This window comes from Anopheles arabiensis, chromosome 2, assembly GCF_016920715.1.
Source record: "Anopheles arabiensis isolate DONGOLA chromosome 2, AaraD3, whole genome shotgun sequence".
Taxonomy (NCBI): Eukaryota; Metazoa; Arthropoda; class Insecta; order Diptera; family Culicidae; genus Anopheles; species Anopheles arabiensis.
In genome coordinates this window covers 93,913,157-93,930,292 of record NC_053517.1, presented here as the reverse complement: position 1 = coordinate 93,930,292, position 17,136 = coordinate 93,913,157, and the positions used below count along the sequence as shown (strand labels likewise).

Here is a 17,136-nt window from a genome sequence, read left to right as displayed (position 1 = left end):
TTTTTTTCTCTTCTAGAATTGCTTCCTCTTCCTTCTCTCCTCCTGGGTCCACCTTCTACCATGCACCATGAATGTGTTATGCGCTGCGTTGTTGTTTCTATGGTGGCAGTTTTTCTTATTTAGAAATATTCCTCCAGCACCACCGGTCACCGCTCCCGCTAGCATTCCTGTTGCACTGCTCTTGTGTTCTGCTTTGCTGTCTCTTTCCCTGTATTTTCCCTCTTCCGTACCGCAACCTGCTTATAATATGGGGCTAGATGTAGACGATGATGCGAGCCAAAGAAACGTAAACATATGCACTGTGTGGCGAACAAAAAAAGCAGACGAAAATAAAACATCGGCCCCAAAAATGGCACAAAGCATAAAATGGCACAGACACCACCGCACACGCACATATGCAACATGTTGTGTTCGCCAGTTTTGTGATGAAGCAGAAAAACCTGAACTGCCAAAAGCGCCAGCATAATTGGGGATGCGAACGAGCAGAGGAGATAGCACTTTTTGCAGACGCATCCTAATTTTTGCCCAACACTCAGAGCTGGTGGTGGCTGCAGTAGTTGCGGTGATCCCTTTGGCTATTTTCAGCTTCTCTTCTGGCCAGCACAGCCGAACGGCCTTGTGCGTGTGGAATGCTTGAGCTCTTAAGGGTGGTTTTGTGTGAGTGTGTGTTTTACATTACTTCTCACTCTAATATTCTTCCATCGCCATCGGGCACTGAACAGCCTGAACATAGAATTACATTTACTTCCCCGAGTCGCCAGGATGAGCTAAATTGCTCGTTATGCATCGGCACGTAGAATGCATCAACTGAGTCCTCCAACAAAAAAAGTGGTTCATTTTTTTTTCTATATGTGTGTGTGTATGTGCATTGCATCCCATGGGGAACGGTTTCGGTTCCGCCTCCGATTTATATGAGCATAAAAATTAAATCGGTCGGTATATGTTTCCAAGGAATCTTTCCAGCGTGGCCGCAAATATCCAGCTGGGCTTAGGAGAGAGCGACCCAAGGAATGTTATGCAAAAAAGCGAACGCGTTTTCAAGGCTGTTTATCTCATCATTTACGGTGTGCGAGTTTTGTGGTCATGGTCGATGGTCGAACGAAGCGTAAAGCGTATGCATATCGTGGAGCTGAAACAGGAACAAAAACTGCCGCAGTCTTAAATGAGTCTCATTCCCTGAATTAAGAAAGGAATCGTTTTTTATTACACTCTAAAAACGGTTGGATTAGTTTTTATTCCTGATTTGTTGTGATAAATCATGAGTTTTTTTTCAATCGGGACAGTCAGCTGTTGGAAATCTGTTTTAATCGCGAGGGCAGAGTGTTCCCTTAAGCGTCTTTTAATCTCTACTTCCTTATCGGAAATCCAAAATCACTTCCTGCAGCTACAACAACCACTGTTTGCTTTATGATGTTTGCTGTCCCCTCGCCACCACAAACTAAATAGCTTCATTAGCGTTACAGCACCTCCTCAGCCGTCCAAATAGTTCAAATAACTGTCATCGCGCTCGCGTCCTAAGATGCCCCAGAGCGAGCCCCTCCGTGCTAGAGCGACCCCTAAAAATTACATCAAATTAAAATCAGTTTAGTCGGGTACCGTCACGCGCACCAAGCAACCAGCAATCAATTACGCTGTCCTCTTGGCCTTATTCCTCCCATTCCCTCTGGGGGTGATCGCGTTGATTAACACATAGCGCGTACCATCGTAATTTGTGGGACCCGGCGGTAGCCACGCAGCGTTACAACTAAACAAATCATAAATCCATCGTGCATAGAGGAACAACCGAATGTTAGTGTTTAGGTATGTTGTACAGACCCTCGGGGGTCTGGAGACATACCAAGTCGGTGCGTTTTTGATAGGCACAGTTGCCCAATGTCCTGCGGGTTGTTGATGCGTCCTCTGCCAGAACCCTGGAGGGAAATTAATATCCCAAAAGAGCGACCTGAATGTCTATTACTTGCCACATTAGCTCACAAAGAAGGGTTCACTCTTATCCCTGGACCCTTGCACGGGTTCATGTTTACATTCGGTAAAGCCTGGGATCTTAGTGGATGAGCACGTTCATTGACCTTAAGAAGTCAACAGTTGCATTACCCAAACGGTTTTAAAACACCTTAAACAGCAGGTAGACGATATTCTTTATCAAAAAAGTTTTGGAATCTACCAGTATGTTGTCTTGAGACCTTTTTTTTCGAACCTTTTGGACTGTATTCTACGATACGCCCCAGGCATTCCTGTCCATTCATGCTACTGATTTGATTCACAGCACAGCACCTGAATAAGCACCTGAAAGGGGTCAGCAAACCGCATCCAATAAATCATCTCCCCCATTCCCGATGAAATCGAGAACGCTAAAGACGAAGACCGATCATCATTATCGATTCGTCTAGGATGCAGCTGCAACGGATCGATTGATGCAACGGGGTTTGCGTTCGGAGCATTTTCGAAGGTCACGGATGCGCCGGGGTAAAAACCCACCAAAAGCCCGCTTGAGGTAATGAAGTCTCGCGCACCGCCTAGGGCGAAATGCAATTTATTCCCAAGGCGATGAAATTGAAACCAGCTGGAGATCGGAAATCGGTCGATTTTCTCGTACCGTCTCGCTTCTGGAACAATGTAACTAATTGATTCGCCCGGCGTACCCGGAGCGCAGCGGGTGATGAAACGCTTCACCCCGTAAGGGGTAGAAATCGATCGAACAAGATCGATTCGATTGATGGTGTGGCAGCTTAAGGATAAGAAGTTGGTTGGAAATATCGCTACCAACTAGGGCGGAAGACCTTGCCATTTCTACATTTAATTTGTGAGCAGCAAGTCGGCGGGAATCCAATATCCACTTTATTTACACGATAATTTTGCGAAACGAACTCATCCGATCCCGTAAGAATGTTGCAAACGTGTTGATGTCCGTTTGTGCCAAACGTCATTTTAATGAGTTTCGCAGCCCCCAGATCCCGCGTACAATGTGTCGGTTTCAGTCCCTGAGAGTGACCCTCAGTTGTCAAAACGCAATTGATCGATCATGCGGAAAGTGAGGATTAACGAGGTGTGTGCGCTAGCAGGTGGCTTTAGACGCAGGTGCTATGAAGATGTTGGAATTTACTGCTCCATTCGCAGCACCGTGTCACGCATGAGAAATGAAGGGAAGGGGGAAACAACATCAACACAGTGACAGGGAGACTGTGTGATCAAACTGTGTGTAAGTGTGTATGTTTGGAGCATTTTGATTTGATTAGACGTACGCCAGGTTCGTCGCCAGCCATTTGAGATGACATTTCCGCTGCGAACTGGTTTCGTTTACACAAAGGCGAACGTTGCGTTCGTAATCGATCATAGTTTGTGGCTCACGGAGCTGCCTCATAGCTTTGGGTGTGTTTTGATCGCAGAGCGCACAAGGGAGGGCAGAGCAACAACATATGTTTTGTTCCACTGATGTGTATGCGAAGGCCTGTGCGTAAGAGAAACGTGCCAGGTTTCTAGATTCAATTAAAAACCCGTCAACACGTCGTGATGAAATGTAAAACATGCACCTTGATTGACCTGCGCAGATTGATGGGTTGAAAGAAGTGGAAAGGAAAAGTAGAACAAATTAGAGCTGAGCTGAAAGGGGGGAAACGTTACTTCTCCAAAGCAAAAACAACTTCTCAAACAAAGTAGAGCATCCAAGAATGCAATTTAAACCAGTTAGTACGCTCAAATAAACGATATGATGGTGTCCTTCGCTAATGAAGATCTCACACAAACGGTCCGTCAGACCAGAACAAATGACAGAAGCGACAACCTCCGCTATCGGTCGAGGGTGTGAAAATTGATCGATCGCAAGTGCTGCTTAAAGCAAACAAACAAATCAACTTATCCGCCGACAATGGGAGGAAAAACTTTTGCATCATTGTTGCAGCAACACTGTGACGAAATGGGAAATCAGGAGGGAAGCTGCTGTTCTGTGTTGTTTTTTGTGTGTGTGCGCAACTTTGCAAAAGTAATAAGCAAAGATGCAAAGCAAAAACATCTTAATTGCAACCGAATGACGCTGCAGGATCTCGTTGCAACAACGTTGAAGAAAGGGAATGGCTCGGGAGATATTCTGCACCAGTTTGTTTGCCACCAACGATTGTCATAGTGGCTGGGGGTTACGGGGCTTTTTTTCTTAGTTTTGCAATCAACTGGTTCGATTTTATTTAGCCATCAACACGAGTGTGCCCAATACCGCATGATTGAGTTTGAAGGGAGGGTTTTTTTTTGTATAAACAAACTGAGCAGGTTTTTGTTGTTCTTGTTGAAAAATACATTGTATGCTGGAACTTTGTATTATCTCTCCGTGGGGAAATGTTTTCAATTATAGCATGCTTAATTGACCTGACCACAAAACGAAGAGTGATAAACCCGTCGCCAAATTTACCAACCGCGCTTTGTGCACTGTTGTTCCACTTCTAATTCCATTCAAAAGTCTCCTGCCTTCCTGTTGTATAGTATCTGCAATGCTTATCGCTCGAACGCTTCACCGGCAGCTGCACGACAAGCAAATGCTTTCATAAATCCATGTCCTTTCTTGCTTATTTCCCTTTCGCAGCCCAACCCATTCATTATCCATGCTCGTTCGCCTTGAAGATGCACGTGGCAGTAATTAAGTTGGTAGTTTTTAATTTTCTTATATCAATCCCTTTTTTTCGGCTTGCGTTGCTTCGCTTCTAGGCTGAAGGGTTTTGTGCTTGTCGCTTTTAATTAATGCTTATACAACCGAACTAAGGGCATGCGAAGATTCAAGGAAAAGGACAGGGGAAAGAAGGATGTAAAGAATCTTGGGATGGTGAGACAGAAGCAGGTTGTTGTCGGGCGTTTCCTGAAACTAGCTTGCCTCAAAAATGACCCATTTTGCACTGCAATTACCTTCCCTAATCCATCGGTTTACGTTGTGGATTTTATTTGGTACCATTTTCTCTGTTTTCTTCCCCTTTTCAAAGCCACAGCTTTGTGGTTTAAAGTGAGCAAAAAGAAAAAAAGAAAAGTGTCGGAAGCTAGAAAAGTAATGCCTTCGGAGAGCGTCGCTGCATCCCTAGGTTTGCCACTTCGCTTTGGAGTATAGAAATAAATCATTGAAAAAGATTTATCCAACTTATTGCCCCGTTTCTTCCCTCTGAGTGCCGAACTGAGCTTCTGGGTCAATTCAAATAGCTTAGCAAGATTTGTAACGCAAGCCGGCCTTTAAATAACAGCCCTTGAGTAGGCAAGCAGGGAAGAAAAGCCCAATGTGTCTCAAATTACGTCCGATTACACCTCCACCGTAAGTCGCTTTGTGTGTGTGCCTGCAGTGTTGCTCGCACACTTCAACGAACCGCAGTCATTGTTGCTGCCGATGATGTTGTTTTATGCTTTGTTTTCTTATCACCCGAATAGGTTATCATTTTACACTTCAGAAATAATTACATACCCCTTAGGAGAGAGAGAGAGAGAGACTGCGCCACTATTCAATGACGGTTCAAGCCCGGCGGGACGGTTCAAGACGCCAGCCACAAAGAGCGGGCACCAAACCTTTTTCATATTGGACAAAGGAAAAAGTTTTCTTTTCACCCCGAGCAAGGCGGGAGAAATGGGAGAAACTGTGCAGGGGCGGCAGTAACGTGTGTGTGTGTGTGTGTGTGTGCAAGGTTTCTTAATATCTTTATGCTGAATGCAAACTTATGCAGAGCTCTGCACTTTTTGGAGTATGTATGTGCGTTTGTGTATGTGTCTGTATTTTCCTTCAAACCCTCAAAGCTTGCAAAGGAACGTGGCCTCCCTGACTTTGCTCAAAGGCAAGGTCTCCGCCCCTTCCTGAATGCGTGTGCGGTTTTATGAAGTTTACGCTTCGTCATGCAGAACAATTGCGCGTTCGTCGCATGCCGCATCAGCGGCCGTGGTGAGTTTTCCCGAGGGTTGACTACTATTTTCCTTCACGGGAGCGAGTAAATAATAAAGCTGCTGCCCGCAAGAAGAACTTGCATGTAAACTTTACCCGCTGTAGCTATAAAAATGAAGTTTTGAGTTTGTGTTGTTTTTTTTTTTGCAAAGAAACTTAGTCATCTCTTCACCTTAAACTGTAGACCTAACTACGTCGCCTTCACGCAACCATTACAAGCGGGCGGAAGTTTGTTGCAGCGTGCAGAGGGGAAAATTAAATGCGCAAAAGCTGGCAAGTTGTTTCCCCTTTTGCTGGGGCTACTGCCGCTGGTGGTTGGTTGGTTGGTTGGTTGGTTGGTTTGTGGTCGGCACAAGAACAAAGAAATCTTTCTACCTCCCCATCGAACGGTATTGGAATTACAATTAAGTGCGCACAGTTGACCACACTCGGTGTGCGGTTTTGGTGGACCTACCTGTTCCTTGGCCAGCTGGTACCACGTCTTGATGATCATCTCGAGCCGCGTGTCGTGGTAGCTTTTGGTCGTTTTCACGCTGATCAGCAGATCGTCCAGCTCGGTGGTGGGTGGCTTGGGCGTGCCGGTAACGGCCGGCGGTGGCGGTATCCGGTGGCCATCGAGTGTCCGACGGCGTGGGTCCTCTCCGGGCCCGGTCACTAGCTTATTCATATCCGCACGCACCAGCTCATTCTCACTGTAGTCTGCCCGCCCGTACGGTGCAGAGTTGTCGCGCTTGCTTATGACTACACTCGCGTCGATCGCAGGATCCACCGGAACGCCAGGAGGAACCCCGCCACCACCAGCACCTCCACCACCACCGAGCATCATTGCACCGAACGATTGTAGATCCTGTGGAAGGAAAAAAAAGAAAGAAAAGAGATTAGTTGAATGCTTTTCTATTACTGGAAGATATTACCATAACGTCTCTACAAGAGACGACTTGATACAAATTAAAAGTCGTTCAACTGTCAAGTTGAAGAAATTCCCGACTGTAATGTGTTTGTCACCGACAGGTGGGGACATGAGCGCAAAGCTGCACGACATTCCCGCATGCTTGGATGTTTAGTCCAAGATCGTGATCATGATTTTGCGGTAGCAATGTCATGGACAGACCCAAGCACCCAAGATAACTGGATCGCCTGAGGTGCACCTAGCGCCAGCATAGCCCTTTTGCTCTTCATCTAAACACTCTTACACAGCAGGTGCACTGGCTGGATTGACCTACGGGACTGGCTGGTTAGCCTCCCTTACCCGCCCTTAAGAAACATGACAACAAACAGACCGGAAAACGAAGAACTCTCCCAGTGCAGCGGAAACCTGTCACGTTTTGCATGCAAAAGATCGTGTTAAGAGACCATTTTTTCGAGGGCATTCGCTAAGATTGGAGCAATAGAAATGCTCGTATTGTCGTTATCGTTCCACATATGGCGTTGAGAGGAGCGGGGGTATATGTTTGACGTCCCATCGTGTGTGTCAGGCAAAGAATGGGAGCACTATTTAGCGATAGAGACTTATTTGCATACCGGAGCACAATACGATCATTTAGAAATGTGTGATAGTCGGCAAGGAAGATATAAGGATATTGTCTGGTATTTGAATCAGTTGAAGAATTTCTGGTTCTAAGGAGTTTTCTTTTTAAGATCTTTCCATTATTAGGTAGGAAAGTTATCAAAGAATACATCATGTTGTATGTGTTGAAATGAGAAACTTTCTTTGTTTACTCTTTTGAAATACAAACAACATTATCAAACATGGCGGTTGAGACCTTTCCTGTGCAACACAACCAATATCTAACCTCTATTCTCGGTAAAAGTCCGAAACGAAAGCCTCTCGTCCGTCTCACCGGAACTGATGTATCCGCTCGTGGACGTGCCGATTACGAAGATGCCTCACTTCTCTTATCTTATCCGTGTGCCGGTGGAGGTTTGCTTTTTACGCTGTGTCGGTCAATATTTACCGTATGTCCAATTTCTAGTCCAATGTGTTTTGCTTGCACCGTCCTCCTTCTAGACCGGCGCACTTGCGCAACTGAGAATTTGCGTGCAATGAATTTGAGCGAAGAAAAGAAGTAGAAGAAACTGACAATTCTAGGCAAGATCCATGGAAGCGTGTGGCGTTCTCTAGACTTGACAGCCAATACGGTCAGTTCCCACGGTAGCTCGTCATGGGTCAGCTAAGCTGGGCGCGTAACCATTTCCACACGTCGGCAGCGCAACATGAATAGTACAAATAAGACCCGCAGCTTTCCAAGCCGAGCGGGGTCGGTCTCTCTCAACTGCTTTGCACTGATTAAATTCGAATAAATTTCAATTGCTTTTCATGGACCACTTGAGCGGCGTCGGCCTCAGCGTGGCTGCATTTTAATAGCAGCGAAACTCTGGTAGCCATTCTGGAAGACAATGCAGACGCACATACACATGTGTGTGTGTGTGCTTGAAAGCAGAGCACAGATTAGTTTCCCCCTACGGAACACACAAAAGGAAGGAAAGCCACAAAGTTATTAGCGTCCAATAGAGAGGAGGCAAAGGTAGCGCAAACGAAATGAGGTTCCTCGCTTGTGTGCGAGTCGGTAGAAATCGTTTGTTTTACGATAACAGGAAAATAACAACCGGCTCTTAGGTGTGGCAGGGTAGGGCCGGGGTTTGGGAAAGGTGATTCTTTAGCATACCTTAAGACCTCCCAACCTAGCTCCACTTCATCTTGCGTTTGTGTGTGCGTGTGGTAGTATTTATGTGTCTTCGTCATGGTTCGTTGGTTGATCTAATTGAAGTGCGTTCACGCGGTCTAGTCCGTTTGGGCCTTGTCTCAGGTACGTCTTGACGTTGTTGTGTTGTTTTTTTTGTGTTGCCTCCCGTTCCAGCAGAAGAGCTTGGCACACACACACATAGTCCTGCGGGTGTCATAATGTGGGCTCATAAAAAACGGAAACAAATGAACTCGTTGATGTGCTCAAGCTCCAAAAGGGCGATGCTCGCATTTTGTCGGGTGTGTTGTTTTTTCATTCATTGCTGTACCACTGTGCAAGTGCAATAAAACTGTGATCTAGAACGAGTGCAGTGCATTGTTTTTGAAAAGGGCCCATCCTACCGTCACCAACGCTGGAAACCGTCAGGTGCAATGACGTTCTTGTAATCGTAAACAAATGATCGTGGTAAGGGTCTGTTTGGATTGCTACCCAGGCAGATGAATCGTGTGTTACGGATGATTCCGAGGTTGTTACAACTTCTCGGGAATTTGTAGCTCACATTTTATGATCGCTTGTCAGCTACATGGACGAGCATAGCTCGTGGATGTTAAAGGCCATGTAGACGCAATTCTTGGAATATCAAAGAATGAGATATACCGTGTGCCGTTTGCGCTAACGGAACGAGTTGGAAGAAGTTTGACATGTTCAACAAGCTTTAATGTCTGCGCCACATTATCAGGCAATGTGTGAGATGGAAATCTTCAGTTCAGATCAGTTTGCAGGAACTTTGTTTGATTAAGCGTTTATTTGAGGAGCTAAGAGTATTCCAGGAACTAAAAATGCCTCGATATCTTATCATTTTATATTTGAAATTTATATTTATTCGTTAAAGTCTCGTTCTCACACAAGGACACCTTGTACAGTAATCTTCTGAACTTGTTCGTCAAGCTCTTTACCGTGCTCTGCTCCATGCCGAACTTCAAATCGTCCCGCTGGTTCAATAAACCCGCCCTTAAGTAGCTCTAAACCGGAGCAAAACATGTCTATCTAGGCAGCACTACTCTCGCGTGTACCGCACGATCGATTAGTCAGCGAAATCAATCGACTCTAATGATCTCAGCTCAGCGCTTACCTCTAATCGGTCTGTGAAGGCTGTTGTGTGTCTTTCAGCGTCTCGTTAACTGGAATCCCTCTAACCGGTGATCGCTCACACATCCGGTCTCGGACGGTTCGGAGGTAAAAGCGCATATAGCTCACGCTTAACTCCCGCTTCTTGCTCTCTGTTGGCCGTCCGATTGACCCCTGCCTGTTACAAAACGTTCGGTTTCGTCTTCGTTTCGGACGTGTGCTTTGATCCGAGCAATGTGCGCGTGCGATCGTTCCCTCCCGGTGGGAAGTCAAGGGGCGAAACACCATCGGTGCAGGGGCCTTAAAAGCTTCCGCTAATTTTCCAATCAGAATCACGGAATGATCGCCAAGTGATCGTGTGCTGTTGGGTGCCTTTTGGTAGCGAAAGAATACGCGCGTGAGTGTCTGAATGCTCTGGAGTTCTTCTCAACGTAAGGAAAAGACAGAGGAAAAAGTATAGCTCCCCTTTTACTGTGGATCTACTTTTGAGCGTGTGTGTATGAGTGTTTGAGCCGGTGTGTCGGTCTAACACTCGTTGTACAGGCAGGCCAAATAAATCTGTCGGCAGGTTTAAGGCGGGTCAGCCCGAACACCGATTGATCGGCCATTTCGAGGGAGCAATTGGAGCATCTTTTGGAAGGTGTCTTGGAAATCGGTAGGCAAGAAGACACCAGCGCTACCTGCTATGATCGGTTTCGCGGAATCGTAAGGACAGGTTGACTTCCTGGTTCTTAACCACCGATCAACGCCAATCCTCCTCCCAATTTTGAAGTTGGTTGAGCGGAATGGATGTACTTTAGCCTCCAGAAAGGTGGATCGCTGTTATTATTTCGTCGTTGTTTTAAATGATCATTTACTTTAAGCAAAACGCGTTCCCGAACGCTCCTGCACACGCTACACCTATCAAGTGCGGTTGCGTGGCGGTTGTTCTTCGACGGCAGAGCATTTTCTTGCCTCCCCTCGAGCTCTCGGGTTTTTTTTTGTGGCAACTGGCTTATTAAATGCGCTATTAAAAAAGGAGCAGTCAAAACCCCATTCCAACAAGCGAAGCCTTTCGTTTCATCGTTTTGCAATTGGCAAATGATGGTCAGTTTTTCGGTGCTTTGTTTTCTTCGTTTGTGCGCACAGAACGGTTTTGGGTTTTGTTCTGCGTTTTGACATATCCTCATGACGGTGGCAAAACCGTCTGTGCACGCTGCTTCAAACTCCATTAGCTTAATTTATCATTGAGGGCCTTTTTTTTCCTTTGCTTTCTTGCTTTGGAAATAAGAATGCATGCTCGATATGTGCTTTGTTTTGTGAATTTAGTTGTATTCACTTCTGGTGGTTTGAGTTTTGTTCTTTCTTTTACCATCGCACCATTGTCTATTCATAGCTACCAGCATGTCTGAATGAATTTCTTCCCTTTTTTCGCAGCAACAAACGCAACCTCGCCAAGCTTGCGACATTTACTTGGAGCAGGTTTATGCTTTTTGAGCCTCGTTCGTGTATTTTTTCCCTTCCAGTACAAAACCATCATAGAACTAAGCTGTCCGATTGTTGCCAGTAGATAAGTTCAATGTTTTGCGAATGAGTTTGGAAGCTTGCGTTTGAAAGCAGCAGTAGAATGGGAAAGAAAGAAAACGTGTCGCTTCCCCGATCGTAGACGACAGAGAAAGAGAGAGCTTACGCATTCATTATGCGTAACATTGGCCACTTCTGTTCAAAGTGTCGCTTGCTGTTTGTTATTTACGGTACATACACAACAAAATCTTCGAAAAAAAAACCTCCCGAGCCTTCCCCTTCAATTTAAATCCACAAGAATGACATTTGAAAAGGAAACCGAAGACACCGGAGTTTGTTCTAATGTTTTCCATATACACTTCGGTTCGATTTTGGGATCTTGGGGCGCTTTTGTTTTACTTTCAATTTGACGTGTTGCGCACAGGTACACCGGCGGACAGGCATTTTGGCGTTGGCGTGATTATAACGCTCTCACCCCACACCATTTCCAACGCATCACCTCGGTGGCTCGCCGCTTGCCCGATGTAAACATCAATATTTGATCAAGGTACTACCCCCGAACCTGCCTCGAGGGGTGCTGAGGATCGTATTTGTGTGCCCCCCTTTGTTTTTGTTTAGCTTTCCATTTGAGTGGAGTGCGCGTTTTTTTTTTGTTTATGCGATTTCATTCTGACCCGCGTGAAGTGTCATTGTGAGACATTCGAAATGCGGGAAACGGTGTTTAACGTTCGGTGTGCCGTGCCGCGTTTGGGTCCGGTCATGCAAGCAGTGGGTAGCGCAGCCAGGCGCAGGTTGATGACGCTCGTTGATGAAGTTGTGTGCATTGGCATTGGCAGCCAGTGGCCAGAGCATGTGCCAGCGTTTGTTTGAAAATCTTAATCGAATAAGAATGTGGTTAACGAGAGTTTCTGTGGTTGCTCAATAAATTAACGCCTGAGTATTAACAGTTTTGGTAAGGTTTGTGCTGCAAACACAACAGCACAAAGTAAGTGAGTCATAATCGGTCTGCAGCAATGTGTACAATGTTGCTTGAGTGCATTGTTATAATACCTCCTGCTGGCTTATTTGATTCCAATGAAAAAAAAAAGGAACAATCATCCGAAAATGCTTATTTTAAACGTGTTTTACGGCAAACATGAAACAGGAATGAACAAAAAAAGGTTTAAAATTGGCGTAAATTAAACCAGTCCATGAAGCTAACCCTGGACATTACGCAGCGGGACACCTTCATTATCATTGCGGGTGTTCTAATTGAGCTGCATTTCTGCACAGACGTCCATAGAAGTGCCGAGCGATCAATTCTATTCACTTCGGCAGAAGAAGTTTGATACAAAATTGCACGTTCAGATTCAGCAGTATATGTTGAACTGTTCGAAGTTGAATCATTCCAACTGAAGTACCGTTCTGTAAAGTTCAAAACCTGATTAATCCTCCCTATTGATATGAGACTAATATTATTTTATGTTCACTTTGAAAAGACTCACACTTAATTGCTGCTTAAAGCCTTGTAATGGTTTCGTACTTTTGTCACTCAAATTCATTATTGGCCAAATTTGAACCAGTTTCAATTCAAACAACAACGGTTTAAAACATATTCCTTTCTACTTCTTGCCCAAAAACAAAAAGAACACAGATATTATTACCCCCAAAGTACAAAACAAGTCAAAAATCGAAAGCGCATCTGCACCGAAAAATACTGCAGACAAACACAGAAAGAAGGAAGGAAGGAAAACAACGTGTGGAACCAGTTTCGTGTCGGACCTTTCGGCTTCATTTTCCGACGTTCCGTGGCTCAATTTCATGTTGGCTTTCTCCCGCCCGTTTTTGCTCCCCCCGCCCCACAGTGTTGCTTCCCATCGATGACGTTTAATGAGCTACTTGTTTGAAGGAGCACTTGCTGCTGGTGCTGCTGGTGCAGGAGTTATAGCTCCGAAATAAACCGGGCCATCCATCTTGAATGGTCGCTCGCAGCAGCATCTCTCGGTGCATCTCGTTACACCAAGGTAGGCGCATTTTTCCAGTTTCGTCATTTTTTTTTATGGGTGAATTCTGTACGCTCCTGCGTGTGAGCCTTTGCGAGGATGCTTTTTGCAACGTGAAAGATGCATTCAAGCGTTGCTCCAAAAGATGACAGGTGGTTAGCAGGCGTGTTTTCCCACTGTTTGTCGAATAAACGTGGTCCCACTTGTAGGCGATACAATCTTTAGCAAAGGGGGAAAGGAGGGACATTTGACTTAATTTCGGCAACGGGTTTTGAAACATATGGCAGCATTGGCAGTATAGTGAATGATTTCAATTTATTACATGATTCTATCGTCGTTTTATTCGCCATTTTCTGAGTAATATTCTAACACAATATTATCAAGCATTATCAGACTTTTAAATAAATCAATCCCCTTTCCGAAATAGGTCTGCTATTTCCCACCGATCCGATGATCAAACCTGATGATAGCTGACGTTGATGATGGGGTTACCACTGTATCGCAATGAAATAATACCAACAACAGCAGGTTCGCCACACTGCAGCGTTCAACCAAGCACTCGTTTTATCACAACATAATCAACCGACGCGCGGCAGGCTTACCGCAGAGTGCAGCAGCACCGGTGCATAGGAAATAATAACACGTTCTCGTTCCGCGACCCAAAACCACCTCGTACGATCGATCGTAAAAAGGTGATCGATCCGGCTGCCGAACAACGGCACTGTCTCGGACGCTTGGTGCGCTACGGTCTACGTATGCACGAGCTCCCCAAAACAGTGAAGAGTAATAAATTGCACACCAGAAGGTTAGCTCTCCTATCGCAGTGATTGGGGCCTGAGATCATGCCCCTTGGTGCTCTAGCAGCAGCTCGGCAAGAGAAGGAGAGAAGTTGAAAACAAAAATCGGAACTGCGTGAAATATGCTGCCGTTCCAGTTCCAATTCTCTTCTTGGGCCTCAAATCTCGCAATAAAAAAACGAGCTGTGATCGTTTGCTGTGTTCGTGTGAGATGAAGGAAGGGGAGTAGTAGCTCCGGTTTTCGTTTGATCGTGCCTTCAGCGCTGCCCTAAACCTTTCAACGACGACGGCCCCCGAAGATCGACATTCGATGAAAGGAAGACGAAGCCACGTTTTCTTCACGCTGCAGAGACTCTCGCCGTAAAACCCAGCCACTACGGGCAGATGGTCTTAGCTGTTGTTGTTGCGGTGGTGGCCAACAATCCAATCGTGTCTTATCTCTCTGTCTATCCTGGCGTTTTCAACCGATTTCTTTCGGCGTTGGGGAGTCACCGCCGACGTCTCTCACGTTCGCCCTTTTGCTGCGGCAGGTGTTTGATATCTTCGTTTCTGGTGCGACTCGCGACCTCGAGCAGAAGACGCGCTTTGCTCGAGATCTCGGGAAGTCTGTGTTCCAAGCGAACGTGTTTATGTGAGGAGGGGAATTTTGGGTTACAAAGAGAATTAAAAAAGTAAACCGTTCCACGGGCGGATGATCTGTATAATCTTCTGTTACATTTATTGAAATCCAATCGCTGTAAGATCGTTGCAAATGAAAGAGTGTGTGTGCAATTTCAGGCCGATAAATATGATTATGATTATCATTATTAATATCGTCTGGCTTTTCAGGGGGTTTTTTACGTGTGTCTTTAGCGTGCAGAATGTTTTGTCCCATATTGGAATGCTTTTTTTTCTACCGATGTATGCAGATAGTAATTAGCAAATTTGGGGATTGGAATTCCTGGAAGGAATTGTAACGTTTCTCACACAGTTTTGTGTCTTGCTTTGCATGTGAAACACTTCGTAAGATAGTATTTGTTGGGTATGTTTATGCCATCGTACTATTATTGCCTGGTTATTGCAAATGAAGGCATGATTATGGGTATTGGGATAAGATTTAATAATAAGTATAGAAATTCGGGTCTATATGGTCAGCTTGGACCAAAATGGTAGACTGCAGCCTATGTTTGTACTCTGGAGACTGAAGAAGTCTTCATTGTACAGCATGAAAAATAACCAAATTCTCTCAAATAATGTGCATAATTGTTCTCTCTATAATTTATTAAAACAAATCAATATACTTTCTCCAATCAATGAACTATTTCCAAAAAAATATAAGACCTAGCCATTTTTCACCGGATTTACTTTACAAAAAAACCCGATATGTTACGTCTAGGAAAATAGATAACTCCTCTTTCGTTGTACGCTTCCGACCACTTTCCCACCGAATCAAACAAAGCTCACACATCCTCGCCGAGCCCTCCATATCACTATCTAAAACCCAATCCCAGATATCCGTCCGGTCGGCGCATCGCGCATCTCGACATTAAGGCAAAACGGATTGATAAACCTTCGCCGTATCGGATCGAGCTCGGGCAGGAAAAAATTACCATTTTTTGGCTATTTCTCTCTCTCTTTCCACGCTGGCCGGCATATGCCTTCTAGACATTTTTTTTTGCGCAAAGATAAACACTACACCGCCGTGTGGCTGTCGCGATGGCCACGGAGGGTTTGAGAAATTGATTTCTAACCACAGTGTGTTGGCGCGTTGGTTCCCACAGCTCGGCCGGTCAGGTGGCAACTTTGTTCCTCCTCCTTAGAGTCTCACTTATCGCAGGTTTGGGTGTAGCCAGTAGACGGGGACCGGGTTGTGTGAACCCGGACTTGAACCGATTGCGGATAATTAATGAGTGGCAGATATGTCAACGCGAGCACGCTTATCAGTACCCGAAATCCGCCCGCTTTTCCGATACAGTTTTGGGAGCTTCCTATTGGGATGTTGCCTATCCCAGTTGCCTATTGGAATGTTGCCTACCCCAGTGCCCGGAGTGCTTTGCGATGTCGCTCACCTGCGATCGAAATGCACGAGCGGTTCGGTACCCGACCGCGTCATTCGTCGTCACGCCCGCCAGTCAGCGTTTAGCATGAGAAACCGTAGGTGCCGTGTTTGGCCGGATCTTCGCCAACATAGAAGCCCGCTCTAGCTGCCCGTCCTCCACAGGGAGCACGTGCGCATGTTGGGGTCCAACCTTAGCGCTCAGCTTGCTCGCGTGTGGATCCAGGACGAAGGCTTTGGCCGCAGAGCTTGCCGAAATCAGACACAAACTAACAACACTTGGCACGGCGCTATATCTTTTGAATGAGAACACTTAATTTTTATTTTTTTGTTGAAACAATTCACAATCTTCAAAAACACAATCTTCACATCGATATTGGATATCACTTAAACAGCTTAGCAGGGGCACTTAATGCACTGTTAGCATATTATTATAGATCGTAGATCTAATCATAGATTTATTCGAATCTTATATTATTTTTAGCACAGTATCATTTAATGATCAACCAAATAACACTTTAGCATAGCACATCATACACCGGTTTATAGTTGTTTCACCGAATTCCAAAACACAAACCAATACTTATGGTTACCTCTAAAACACTTGAACACTTTTACTATGATTAGAACTCACACTATATTCATATTTGAAACAAAATACCTTTTGACTTAAATATCCCTACACCTGTTCTGAAACGAAGCTTCTCCCTTCTCGGGTTGCTGTATTTGTTGACGTCGTTCCGAAACGACGCAGCTTGTACGCTATAAAACCTCCGAACGGCTTCAGCACTCACGCGTGCGACTCGGCGCGAAGTCAAAAAATCATCTGATCATTCAAATCCCGAGCAACGGCGTTCAAACCCCTAAGCTGCGTGCGCACGAAGCAGAACCCTGCAAGTTCGCGCTTCCTTCGATGGGTACGTTGGGCACACAGGAGTGAGCAGCGCGACAGCCCGCTGCAAGAACGAGATGATCATACCCGCGCGGTACGCAACCGATCATGGTCGGCAGGGGTGGATATTGAAACGTTTTGTGCAATTGTGTGTTCGTTTCTGATTTGAAATGTTTGTTTTTGGAAGCATAATGTGTTTAGGAGCAGTTTGCATGTAGA

General features: G+C 45.4%; 1 protein-coding gene across 1 annotated transcript in view; it reads right to left on the bottom strand.

The window, feature by feature from the left end:
• The window catches only part of LOC120893923 (fringe glycosyltransferase), a 111,565-nt gene extending 104,825 nt beyond the window's left edge, over positions 1 to 6,740 (bottom strand). Inside the window, exon 1 of the mRNA XM_040296157.1 lies at positions 6,351 to 6,740. Within this exon, the coding sequence (XP_040152091.1) occupies positions 6,351 to 6,722 (372 nt within the window). The 5' untranslated portion in view covers positions 6,723 to 6,740. The remainder of the gene's footprint in view (positions 1 to 6,350) is intronic.
• Between the last annotated feature and the right edge of the window lie 10,396 nt (positions 6,741 to 17,136).